The 12,993-nt window shown below is 40.5% G+C and overlaps 1 protein-coding gene across 2 annotated transcripts in view; it reads left to right on the plus strand.

Moving 5' to 3' along the window:
- Window positions 1-12,993, plus strand: part of SLC41A2 (solute carrier family 41 member 2) — a 153,743-nt gene that overhangs the window by 7,664 nt on the left and 133,086 nt on the right. For both annotated transcript variants that reach the window (XM_045292162.1, XM_004700338.4), the window contains exon 2: window positions 11,998-12,708. In XM_045292162.1, coding sequence (XP_045148097.1) covers window positions 12,112-12,708 — 597 coding nt within the window. In that variant the 5' untranslated portion in view covers window positions 11,998-12,111. The remainder of the gene's footprint in view (window positions 1-11,997; window positions 12,709-12,993) is intronic.

Below are 12,993 nucleotides of genomic sequence, written 5' to 3' on the forward strand. Positions count from 1 at the left end.
AACATTTTCTCATATGTTTGTTGGCCATTCGGATTTCTGTTCAGGTCCTTTGCCCACCTCTCAAGTGGGCAATTAGTTTTTTTCTTTTTGAAAGCTAGCAGAGCATTGTAGATTTTAGTAATAAGGCCTTTGTCTGATGTGTCATTGCTAAAGATGCTTTCCCAGTCTGTGGACTCTCTTATTACTCTTTTGGTGAATTCTTTTGATGTACACAGGTGTTTTATCTTCAGTATATCCCATTGTCAATTTGTGCCTCCTCTGTGTTTGTGTCCTTCCCTATTTCTGATAGCGTATGTATTCCCTGTGCCAAAGTTCTCAAGTTGGTTCCAATTCCCTCATTGATGGCCCTAATAGTTTGGGGTTTAACTTCAAGGTCTGTGATCCACCTTGAGTTTATTCTTGTGCACAGAGTGAGATAAGGGTCTTGCTTCATTTTTCTGGAGGTAAATATCCATTTTTTCCAGCACCATTTGTTAAAGAGGGCATCTGCTTCCCATTTGATATTTTTGGGCCATCAACTTGAACTTTCATGAGCAGATTGATGGTCTGTTCTGAAGTTGACCCCTGGCTGTGTTCTTACTGCTGATACTGAGTTTCTTCATTGTCTCTTTCCACATAAGTAGTCATTTGATTCCTGTACATGCCAACGAAGTCTGTGTGTACAGTCATGCTTGTGTTGTTGAAAAGGTATTTGCAGTGAATCAGTTGCTGGTATTGCAAGATTTATCATGTAATCTCCAGCAACATGTTGAAGAGCTAGCAGCAAGAACAGAAAAACCTGTTTTGAGGATGAGGGTAATGAATGTACAAATGTGCTTTTTTACAACTGATATGTGTATGGATTGTGATAAGAGTTGTATGAGTCCCTTATAAAATTACTAAAAATAAAGACCAGAAAACTCACAAGCTGCTCTGAGGGAGAAAGATGCAGCTTTCTATGCCCATAATGAAACCCATAGGAGAAGGTCCCCTCTGACCCATCAGCCCCTATGAGTTGGAATCCACTCGAGGGCAGTCAGTATCCTCCTCCTTTGTCCCAGCTTTCACATTCCAATCCTCACTAATGATCCCTGCACCTTGATTGCATTTCTTATCAGTGTCAAAATGCAGAAGTTGCTCCAAACCTTTAATTTATTCACCATAATATTAGCTACCCTCTATTAAAAGTCCAGGATACTGCTCTAACAATTCCGCATGTATTAAGTAGTTTAAACCTCGCAATAACTATCCAAAAACAAACACACCCACCACAATTGAGTTGGTATCTGACACATGTCAGCCCCATGAGGAGCTTCCAATACTATCAATCTTTCTGGGAGCAGATAGCTGTATCCTTCTTTGGGGAAGCTGGTAGGTTGGAACCGCTGACCTTGTGCTTATCAGTCTCACATATAACCACCATGCCACTGTGGCTCCTTCACTAGCAATGTAACCGTAAGTAGTAAAAGCCAGGATTGCAGGATTTAAGCAAAAGTACTTTAACTTGAGCAAAGTTCTTAACTATTAGCAATATTAGTAGGTTGTATTGGTTTAACTTTTAGTTGACTCAAAATAGGAAACTAGGAAAGAAAATAGGATGAACCTTAGTGCTCCAGGGAGATTTAGAAAAAGAGGAGACTGTGTGTGCCCGTTAGGGTTAGGGTTAGGCATTATTTGTATACATGTATAGGAAAAAAAAGATATTGATGTCACCGTATATCCCACTGTGTCATCAGTGATTGTGTATATGATGACTTTCCAGGGAAAATAGCTTTTGTTTACCCTTAGCTTCTTTGCTTCATTTTGTTTTGTTTGTTTACTTTGCATACATACTGCTTCTGAGAGCGGGAGAGGGGATATTAGAAGAGAATTTCAGATGCTCTGGGAAAGAAGGGAAGTCGGGACTTTTTAAATGAGAAAATACTAGCTGAACTGGTCTTTGGACGGCTTCGAGACTTGTTTTAACTTGAACAGGAAAAAGTACACTTAGAATTCTGTAGAAAATGGGTCCTTTAAAAAATTTAATATTTTTTAACTGGTGTTTGAATAAAAATGTCTTCAACTCTGTCCAAAGGACAGAGGAGAGATTTGATTGCAGGGAGTAAAGATACTGATAGAGTGAGGCCATTGTTCCAATTTGATGGTGAGGTAATGGAGTTACGGAACAGCCTGTGCCTGTAACTCTCCTGATCTGTATGTAGGCCTTTCCATTGAGTGCTCTCACATGGACTTCAGAGCTTGGTGTACCAGGGAGCACTCGTCAGGGAAAGGACGGCTGTGGGGTGGGAGGGAGGGAGGGGAGCTGACTTCATTCCCTCCGTGGGGCCATGATGAAGGAGGCCCAGAGAAGAACGGTGGTGAAACCCATGATTGAGGAAGACTCCTGCTCTTACAGGAGCTGTCCTGGCCAGCCTGCTTCACCATGTAAAGGACAGTAATGTCATTTGTGTGGCCTGCTTGTGCATGAGAGTGCTGCTTCAGGACCGGGACAGGGGAAAGAGAAGGGCTATGGAAGAATAGCAGAAGGACTCAGAGCAAATATTGAAGTGCGAGACTCAAATGAGCTCACTGCAACCCTGTAGGACAGGTCAAACTGCCCCCGTGGGTTTCCAAGGCTGGTGCATCTTTACAGAAACAAAAAGCCGCTTTCTTTTCCCTGTGGAGTTGCAGGTGGTTTCAAACCGCTGACCTTTCAGTTAGCAGCCCATTTTATAACCCATCAGGGTCTATGTGATAAGTCAGAAAAATTGTGACATCTTTAGCCTTAAAAATAGAATAAAAATGATAACATATGGCAACTAATTTTCCCCTTTTTCTTAAAAAGATTTTTATTTAAAACTGTGACACATTGACTTCCTTTTTGCACTTTAAAATTCAGGAAGCTTTTATTTTTAATTCTCATTTTAATTATACAAAGATTCAGATTGGTCCCAGAAGAGGGTTTGTATTTTTAAAATGGAACTCTGAGTATATAAGGATGTGCTAAAAGTCAAAGTAGGAAAAAAACAGAAAAAATTTTGTATGGGTTCTGAATATTAATTTCTATGTATCTGAAATGCTGATAACCCCCAAAGTCTCAGTCCCCATGCTTTTGTACCTCCCACCTCCAAAACTAATAGAGAATGTTTTAAAGACTGCTTGATTTGGAAGAATACATGAACAACAAATCAGTGAGTCAACTAAAAGTTAAACCAATAAAACCTACTGAGAAAAGGTTGCCAGAATAAATATGTCCAAAGAACCAAATAGATTACATAAACAGAAGTAAAATTCATCAATTTCCAGAAACCTTTCACAGAATGCCAATGAACCAAACACCAGAAAACAACAAGTTCTGGTACAGTTGAATGGACACCGGAACACATATATATTGCTAATAGGATTGTAAAATGGTACAGTCACTGATGGAAAACAGTATGATGCTTCCTCAAAAAGTTGGAAATAGAAATATCTTATGATCAAGCAATCCCACTCCTAACTACACACCCTAGAAATAAAAGAGCAGAGACATAAACACTCACCCTTGTTATCACAGCACTGTTCACAGGAGTAGAAAGGGGAAAGCAACCTACCAGTAAGTGCCCATCAAGAGATGAGTGGATAATCAAATTGTGGTCCACACACATGATAGAATACTATGCAACCATGAACAACGAGGAATCCACAAAACAAATATCATATGGTGCCACCACTATCAAAAGTCAGCAAATAGATATACACACAGAAATAAAAATTCTTTGATGGTGACCAGGGATGGGAGGGATATGTCAGGGGAGAATAACTTTGTAGGTAGCAGTTACTTGCTACTTTTGGTGATGGGAAAGGCAACACCCAGTACAGGTGGTGGGCACAACCTGACCAAAGAAAATAGAAACCCTAAGAAGTACACAAAAAGGGTAATTTCAGTAAATGCCGTAACATATACAAGTATGCAACCACAGTCGAGCCAACAAGATGTGTGCCTATGTAGGTAGAGATGGATGCATATCTGTGTATATGACGGCATATGTGGGCCAGTGCATGTTCATGGCGAAGTGTATCTGCATATAATGCACATTGGTGTGTACTGCATACATACCCACACACGTAACAACCCCCCCAAAAAGTGTAGAGAGAGAGAAATCTGAGGTGGTGAAAAACAAAACAAAAAGTATCTACTGCAAAGAACATCACTACCTGATCACCTAATCTCCCCTCCCTACAGAAAGTCAAATAACACCCGAGCCAGACCCATTGCCTTCGACTGCGCTCTGACTCAGTGACCCTGTACTGCAGAGTGGAGTTCCACGTCTGTCATCTCTACAGAAGTAGACTGCTTTCGTAGCTGTCATTTCTAAGTATTTCTCATGTTCCTTTGTAAGGAGCCCTGGTGGTACAGTGATTAAGCACTTGTGTGCTGCCCAAAATGTCAGTGGTTCAAACCTGCCAGCTGTGCAGTGAGAGAAAGATGTGAAAGTCTACTTTTACTCAAATCCTACCAGTTTATTGACCTTAATGTTGTATTCCTAGTTTTATTTTCTCTGCTACTGATTTTTTCACATCTGTTTTTTAAAATAAGTAGTTGTGTAGGTGATGTTTTTATAAGTTAATTTAGCACTTTCATATACCAAAGAGTGTAACTTAAAAAAAATCATTTTATTGGGGGCTCGTACAACTCTTATCACAGTCCATACATCCATCCACTGTATGTCAAGCACATTTTATATTTGTTGCTCTCATCACCCTCTAAACATTTGCTTTCTACTTGAGCACTTGGTATCAGCTCCTCACTTTTCCCCCTCCTTCATGAACCCTTGATAATTTAAACCCCATTTTTTCTCCCTCAGAGTGGCAGGTGGTTTCAAATGCTGACCTTGGCAGTTAGCAGTCCAGGCTCCTACATAAGAATAAAGCATACTTAATACATCCCCTTAACTTTTCTCTGGCATTTATAAATCTGAAATGCTTATATTTAGAACCAGAAAACAGAGACCAAAATCAGTTGCATCAGTCTAATTTTATTTGAAAAAGGTCACTTAGAGATGGGGTGAGGATCTCAGTACAATATCTTTATTATATATAAGTATATATATAAATGTACATTCTATATACATATTATACAATACATTATGTTATAGATCCTTAGTACAATTTTTCAATTGTACTGGGATCTTTGATACCCAATACTGCCCCTCTGGGCATAAATGAGTTATGTGCTGTCTTTTAAGCTTATAGAAACTTTAAAAACCAAAACCAAACCTACGACCGTTAAGTGGATTCTGACTCACAACGACCCTATCTAGGATATCTGAGGCTATGAATCTCTATGGGAGTAGAGAGCCTCATGTTTCTCCCTCACAGCAGTTGTTGGGTTTGAACTTCCGACCTTGTTTTCGCAGCCCAATGCTTACCCAACAGCATCACCAGGCTTAGTCTTTTCTGTACGTGGGGGCAGTCTTAGAAACTGCATTGTGGAATTAGCTTTAGGCCATCGGTCGATTGAATCATGTCCATGACTCATATGAAGCTTTTGTGTGTGTGCAGAGAATAGATACCAAGGTCACCGATTTTATAGCAGTTCATTGTTACTGATAAGGCAATTACTTGCCCTTTCACTTTTCTCCTATTTTTTCCAACCTGATTGTTGAGCACTCCTACCTATTACCTAGCTGAAACCTCTGTGAGTTACTGAATTCGATTAGAATGTTTATCCTTTAAACCAAAGAAGTTCAGCTTTTTGTTAGGATCTAACTGTGTATTTCATTCAAAAAAGAAGATACTTTCTATATTGGAGGTGAGCCTTTTAATAGGAAGGATGGCATTTGTAAGGTAGCATGCACTGACCAAACTCAATGTGTGTTGATTCCAACCCACAGTGACCCTGTGTAGAACAGAGTAGATGGTGCTCCTTAGGGTTTCCGAGACTGGATATCTTTATGGGAGCAGATAGTCTCATATTTCTCCCATGGAGCAGCGAGTGGGTTTGAACTGCAGATCTTGCAGTTAACAGCCCACGGCTTAGCCTACAGCACCACCATGGCTCCTTTGTGAGGTAATATTTCATTTTCAGAGGCTTCTAAATAAGCTGAATGATGATAATAAAATTACAGGTTAAAGTGTGTAAATTAGTATAATTCAACTGTTGTTTGGGCCAATTTGAGACTTAAACTTTATAAAGTCCCTGAGGCAGTTACTGACTGAGTTTACTTTCATTTCTTAGAAGTGTTGCCCTGGGGTCCTTTGTGAACTAGAAGAAATGAGGCAAAGAGAGTCATAGTGTACTCAAAAAAAATATTTTTTTCCCTAGCTACATAACTGGCGCCCATGAATTGTAACTCTGCCAAGCAGCAGTAGTAACACATTTGGAATGCTGAAGATTTCTCTCACATTGCCATATTGATTTTTTATGTTTGAGAGCCAAGTTGTATATTAAAAATCACAGGAAACATAAAGTGTGACCTCTGCCATACGGCAATCAGTAGTGGGAAACCAAGTGGATTCGTTTAACTTTCAAAGCAAAGCACTACTAAAGAAGAACAAACTAGGTGGTCCCTTCCTTCCCACTCTCAAAACCTACTACACAGCCACGGTAGTCAAACCAACTTGGCACTGGCCCAGTGACAGACATGAAGACCAATGGAACCGAATGGAGAACCCGGAGGGAAACTGCCCACCTATGAATAGCTGACCTTTGATGCAGGGCTGAAACATGAATGGGAAAGACATAGTCTCTTTAGCTAATGATGTTGGCAAGACGGGCTAACCATTTGAAACAGGACCCGTAGCTCACACCATATCATCAAAAAAAAATCAAGCTGGATCAAAGACCTAAATATAAAACCTGGAACTATAAAAATCACCAATGAAAAAATAGGGAAATTCAGTGCCCCTAATGCATAGTGTAGATACACTATCAAATATAACTGAAAACACAGAAATAGCAGAGCCACACTAGATGACTGAGACCTCCTAAGAATTAGATACTGATATGTATCAAAGGATTTCACCAAAAGCATATAAAGAGAACCCACAGACTGGGAAAGCATTTCTGGCGGTGACATCAGACAACGGACTAATTTTTAAAACATATGGAAAACTAAACAGCCCCAAAAAAGACAATCCAATTAAAAGTTGGGTAAAGCACATAACCATACACTTAACCAAAGAAAACATTCAGGTAGGCAACCAACACGAAGAAATGCTCATAATTATTAGCCACATCAAAACAACCATGAGCTAAAAATCAGCTCACCCCTTCATTAATAGCAATTCTCAAAAAAAAATATTGGTAAGGATGTGGAGACTAGCACCCCTCCTACACTGCCGGTGAGGCTGTAAAGTGGTGTAACCACTTGGAAAACGATATGACACTTCCTCAAATAGTTGGACATAGAAATATATGAGCCAGAAATCCCTCTGCTTGGGATGTATTCTAGAGAAATAAGAGCCATAACATCATGAGTAGCTACAGGCATACCCATGTTCATTTTGGCACTGTTCACAATTGCTAAAAGATGGAAACAACCTTAATATCCATCAAAGAAAGAAAGGATACATTTTGGGACCCTTATACAATGGAATGCTAGACATCATTAAAGATGGATGATGAATCTTTGGAACACCTCATAGCATGGATGAACGTGGAGGACATTACACTGAGTGAAATTAGCCAACCACAAAAGGCCAAATATTGTATGACATCACTATTAGTGAACAAAAGTTTTCATATTACAAGCACCAGTCTTTGATGGTCACTAGGGATGGAAGAGGAAGCAAGGGAATCACTGGCTAGAGGGTAGACAAGTGTTAACTTGGGTGATAGGGAAAGAGAGGTTGGCAAAAAATGGTGGAACCGGGAAGACACAGGGAAGTTTGCAAGAGTTATGACAACAGAGGCAAATACTGTTATACACAAAATCCTGAACCAGTAGTGATCTGCAAGTAGATACTTGGATAGACTTGAAGAGGTGGGAGAGGGAGAGTGGGGTATACCCACGGCTTGATAAGAGGTTTGACAAGGGATATGTGTATATGCGTATTTACTTTTGTTGCAAATATATTCATGAATGTGGTTGAGCACACAGGAGGCAAAATTATGAAAACTTCCTAGACATAACCAACCACCTTGAGGGACCAAGTTTCTGGGCATGGGCATCAGGACCATTGTCTCAGGGGACACCAAATCAATTGGCATGTATTGTTGATAAAAACAGTGTTCTACACCTTCATTTCATGTATAAGGAAGCTTGTGAGCAGCCATCAAAGGCACAACTATTGGTCTGTCCCTGTCCAGGGGAAAGAAGAGTAATGAAAATAGATACATAGAAACATTTAGTTAACCTGATGAATGAACCACACAAACCTCAGTGTCTATAACCAGAAGAACTAGATGGTACCTGGTTACCACTACCAATTGCTCTGAAGAGGATCATACTACCAACTGCTCTGAAGAGGATCATACCAGGAGGTCCAGGATGGAGTGGGAAAAAAATGTGGAACAAAACTCCAAATTATAAAAGAGACTAAAAACAAAAACCCACTGCCATCAAGTCAATTCTGACTTATAGCAATCCGATAGGACAGGATAGAGTTACCTCCTGTGGGTTTCCAAACTATTTATGGGAGTAGGAAGCCACATCTTTCTCCCACAGAGCTCCTAGGGGATTCAAACTGTTGGCCTTGTGGTTGCAGTTCAATGTGAATGACCCAAACTACAGCAATTGACCCAAAGACACAGTTCAGGGGTTTCGGAAAGGAGGAATGGAAATAGAACAAGGGAGAAAGTGGGATAAGTGATGGCACATTGAGAACATTGCAATGGATGGGTTGCATCAGAACAGTGTATAAATATTTTAAATATAGAACTATGATCACTTGTAAACATTGCCCTAATTCACGATAAAAAGTAAAATTATATGTGAAACTTCTGAGACATGACCGAACCTGAAAAGAGTGGACCTGGGGGCTCAGGACCAAAGTCTCGGGTCAATTGGTATAACAAGTCCACAACGACAATGTTCTTCATCCTGCTTTGGTGAATAGTAACTGGGATCGTAAAAGCTGTGAGCAGCCATCTAAGATGCAAACTCTTGGTTTCTCTCTGTCCAGGGGAAAGAACAGTGATGGAAATCAAAAGAATGATGGAAACAATTAGTCTACACAATTAGTCCACACAAACATCAATTTCCACAACTGTGAAACCGGAAGAACTAGACGGTTCTCCACTATGATAACCAACTGCTGTGAAAGGGATTACTTTAGAAGGCCCTGGATAGAGAGTGTGTGTTCATCATTAAAAGAGGCCAGGCTTACTGGTCTTATAGTGACTGTTGGAACCCCCATGTCTGTAACCTTTGGTTCATCCTACAGCTCTAGGACTGAATTCACCCTCATGGCTCACTTTTCAATCTATACGGAGAACAGTAATACTACTGATGTATGCACACCTCAGAATAATCCACCATTTACCCAAAGACAAAGCTCAGAAGGGTTAGGAAAGAGGAGGAATGGAAGCAGATACCCAGAGGGGGTGATATAATTGTTGATACTTTTACAGGACTGCAATGAATGAGAGGCAACAGAATGTGTTTGAATTGTTGACTGTAAAGCTGATGATATGCTCTTTAAGCCATCACCCAATTCACAATAAAACGTTAAAATAGAACAACAAAAGACAACTATGGATCTTAGGAAATTGACTAATTATTGCAGTGGACGTTTGCTTTTGCCTGTTATTTTCTCTGTGTATACTCAGTCCTACATTAATTCGAGTAGGTTTCTCTGATGCGGCATACTTCTATTGTGATCTTTTGAATGAGGCAGAAGTTCTTGCGTGGTATGAATAGTGTGATAGAAAGGGCAGAAGAGGGAAAACTTAAAAGAAATTTGATTGGAGAAAAGGAAACTTAGAATAAGAGAATTTAACTGGTTTGGGGAACCCATTGGAAGGTGTGAGTCAGTGTATAACAATTAGGAACCAAAAATAAGCAATGTAGAAAGCTCAATGGATGAGAACAAGGAAATCAAAAGTTTGAAAATGAGAAAACATTCCCCAGTGCTAGCTCCCTTCTTCAGTAGCCAAGGTGTATGGCCTGCACAGATGCTACCAGGGTGTCCTCCTAGCTTCTGGTGTGCTCTCCTGGGAGCTGAGTTGATTTTGATAACCAGGGGATGGATGATAGGGGAGCAGAAAGTATTAGAGTAAACATGGACATCTAAGGCAAGAGCTGTTTGCGATAAGGGCAGAGAGAAGAGATAACAGTGAATTTTATGAGAAACAAAAAGCTGAGGTGCTCAGACGATGGAGCATATTAAAGGTTCTTGGAGCCCTGCAGGCTCTGTGGGTTAGGTGTTGGGCTGCTAACAGCAAGGTCAGGAGTTTAAGCCCCGAAGCTGCTTCGAGGGAAAATGATGAGGCCATCTGCTCCTGTAAAGATCTGCAGTGCAGGAGTCCTAAGGAGCAGTTTCACTCCGCCCAGAAGGATCACTGTCAACTGGAACGGGTTTGATGGCAGTGGGTTTGGTTTATTGGGACTTGTAAAAATGTTTTTTTCTTAGAATGGGAGGCGTTAGCCATTGAAGGTTAATTGGTGAGGTTTTAAGTTTATATAGCTCTTGAGATTCTTAACGTAGTTGACAAAAATTGCAGTGATCTGGCTGCTTGAGTGTTGCAGAAAGCAAAATGAAGCCCCAATCCTTGTTTTTATGACCCGATGATATAATTGCAAAATCTTATCATAGGTTGTTCAGAGGTATGTACCAATATTTTTTATAAAATAGAGATAAAAAAGGGGATACAATTTATAAAATAGCTAATTTCTAGTTTTGTTTGCTGTGGCCTCTCTAAAAAGTATTAACTGACCACATAATATATCTTGTTTGTGACTATGTACATTTTAATAGCAAACACAAACATAAAAGTACGTGGTACACAAATAGGAACTGAAAGGAGCTGAATGCACGCTTGACTAATTGAGAAAGTCCAAATGGATGATAATCATAATAGGACATGATTTCTAGGTTTGTTCTATTTTTATCAGGGAAGGGCATATGGGGTACCACTGTGGGTATTAGTACATGGATTGGTGTTTGTTTACATCCTGTTGTCCTGACTCATGACTACCTTGTGTGAACCTGAAAGGAACGATGCATGGCCTCACGCCATCTCTCTGATCTTTGATGTATTTGAGCCTGTGGTGATTGAGGCTCTTGTGCCGGTCCGTCTCTGAGGATGTACCTGGTTCGTTTCTTTCTTATCTTCTGCATTGCCATAATATCCTTTATAAGGGATGGTGTTATTGATGAGATAGGTGTTCAAAGCAAGCAAGCAAGCAAGCAAGAGGAAAGCTTGCCTTCTTTGCTCCTAAGGAGATTGTGTTTCTTCTAAGACTGGTTTATTCTTCTGGCAGCCCATATTCTTCGCCAACACCTGAATTCAGATGCATCAATTTTCAGTCTTCTCATCGTCCAGTTTTTATGTGCATATGAAAACTCCAAAAAAAGCAAACTCATTGCCATCGAGTGGATTCTGATTCATAGTGACCTTATAGGACGGGGTGGAACTGCGCCCATAGGTTTCCAAGACTGACTCTGGATGAGAGTAGAAAACTGTGTCTTTCTACCTCAGAGAGGCTGGTGGTTTCAAACTGCTGGCCTGGCCTTGAGGTTAGCAGCTCAACTTGTAACCACTATACCACCAGGGCTTCTCACACGCCTATGACGAAATGGAAAAGACCATGGCTTGGGTCAGGCGCATTTTAGTCATCCAAGTGACATCTTTGCTTTTAAAACCTTTAAAGTGTAGACAATACCCACCTGATGAGCAAGCACACTTTGAACTTTCTAACTAAATGGATCCCCAACATAAATAAATAAGTCAGCTCTGGGTTATATTCTGGGCATTTGCTGAGTGGCACTACACATTTATGTTCTCAACCCTCAGTATGAGCATGTATGTTTTATACCTTTAACTCTGCAAATCTTAAGTATTAAGATAGTTAATCTGATCTCTAAAACATGATTTTATTTTTCTCTTTCCAGATCTAACCCCTGCCCTGGAACTACTGAATATCTTGTATTAGTGAAAAGAGTCATACTTCTACACAATGGAGTCTTAATTTAAAACCAGTGGTTCTCATTCACCTGTTGTAGTTCATGAAGCTTGAATCCAGAGAGGACAGGGACGTTTGCGATGACAATATGACTAATAGTAAAGGAAGATTTGTATCCAGTAAAGCAAGCAGCGGTCCAAGTAGCGGGGGAAGCTTTGTAGACTGGACTTTACATTTTAATACAATTCAGTCTGATAAGTTTTTAAACTTACTGTTGAGTATGGTTCCAGTCATTTACCAGAAAAACCAGGACGACCGGCACAAGAAAACTAATGGCTGGCCAGATGGGCTGTCAGCAGCAGCCCAGACTTACAGCGCCAGACCTGAGCAGCACCTGGAGTACCACAGCTTCCCGGGACAGGCATTTCACGGCAACAGTGGGCACGCACCTTCAAGCTGTGGCCCAAAGTATGATGACTATGCCAACTACAATTACTGTGATGGAAGGGAGGCTTCAGAAACAACCGCCATGCTGCAAAACGAGGAGAATTCTAATGATGGGGAGGAGGATGCCATCGTGGAAACAACCCATAAACTACCGAAGGAGTCCAGTGGGGTCATGGCCTTGCAAATACTCGTGCCGTTTTTGCTTGCTGGCTTTGGAACCGTTTCAGCGGGCATGGTTTTGGATATAGTACAGGTGAGTTGTCATTTATAGTTAAATGTGCTTGTCCTTTTTGAGATTCCATTTTGGTTAAAAATGCTCCACGTGGGTTATTTATCTCAAACGTTTACTTTGGATGTCCTGTCTTCCTTAGTCAAAGGAAGGGATGTGAGCTCTGGTAGCAAATCTGCTATTTCTAGGCATTTCTTTTCTCTTAAGAAGTTACAAAAGAGTAGTCTCCTTCTGACCAGGCAATAAGTCTTCTGTCCAGAGCCCAAACCAGGTGAATTGGTTAAAACTAACTAACTAACTAACACAACT

The sequence above is a fragment of the Echinops telfairi genome, unplaced genomic scaffold (assembly GCF_000313985.2).
Source record: "Echinops telfairi isolate 266 unplaced genomic scaffold, ASM31398v2 ScPeMD7_2;HRSCAF=8, whole genome shotgun sequence".
Classification (NCBI taxonomy): domain Eukaryota; kingdom Metazoa; phylum Chordata; class Mammalia; order Afrosoricida; family Tenrecidae; genus Echinops; species Echinops telfairi.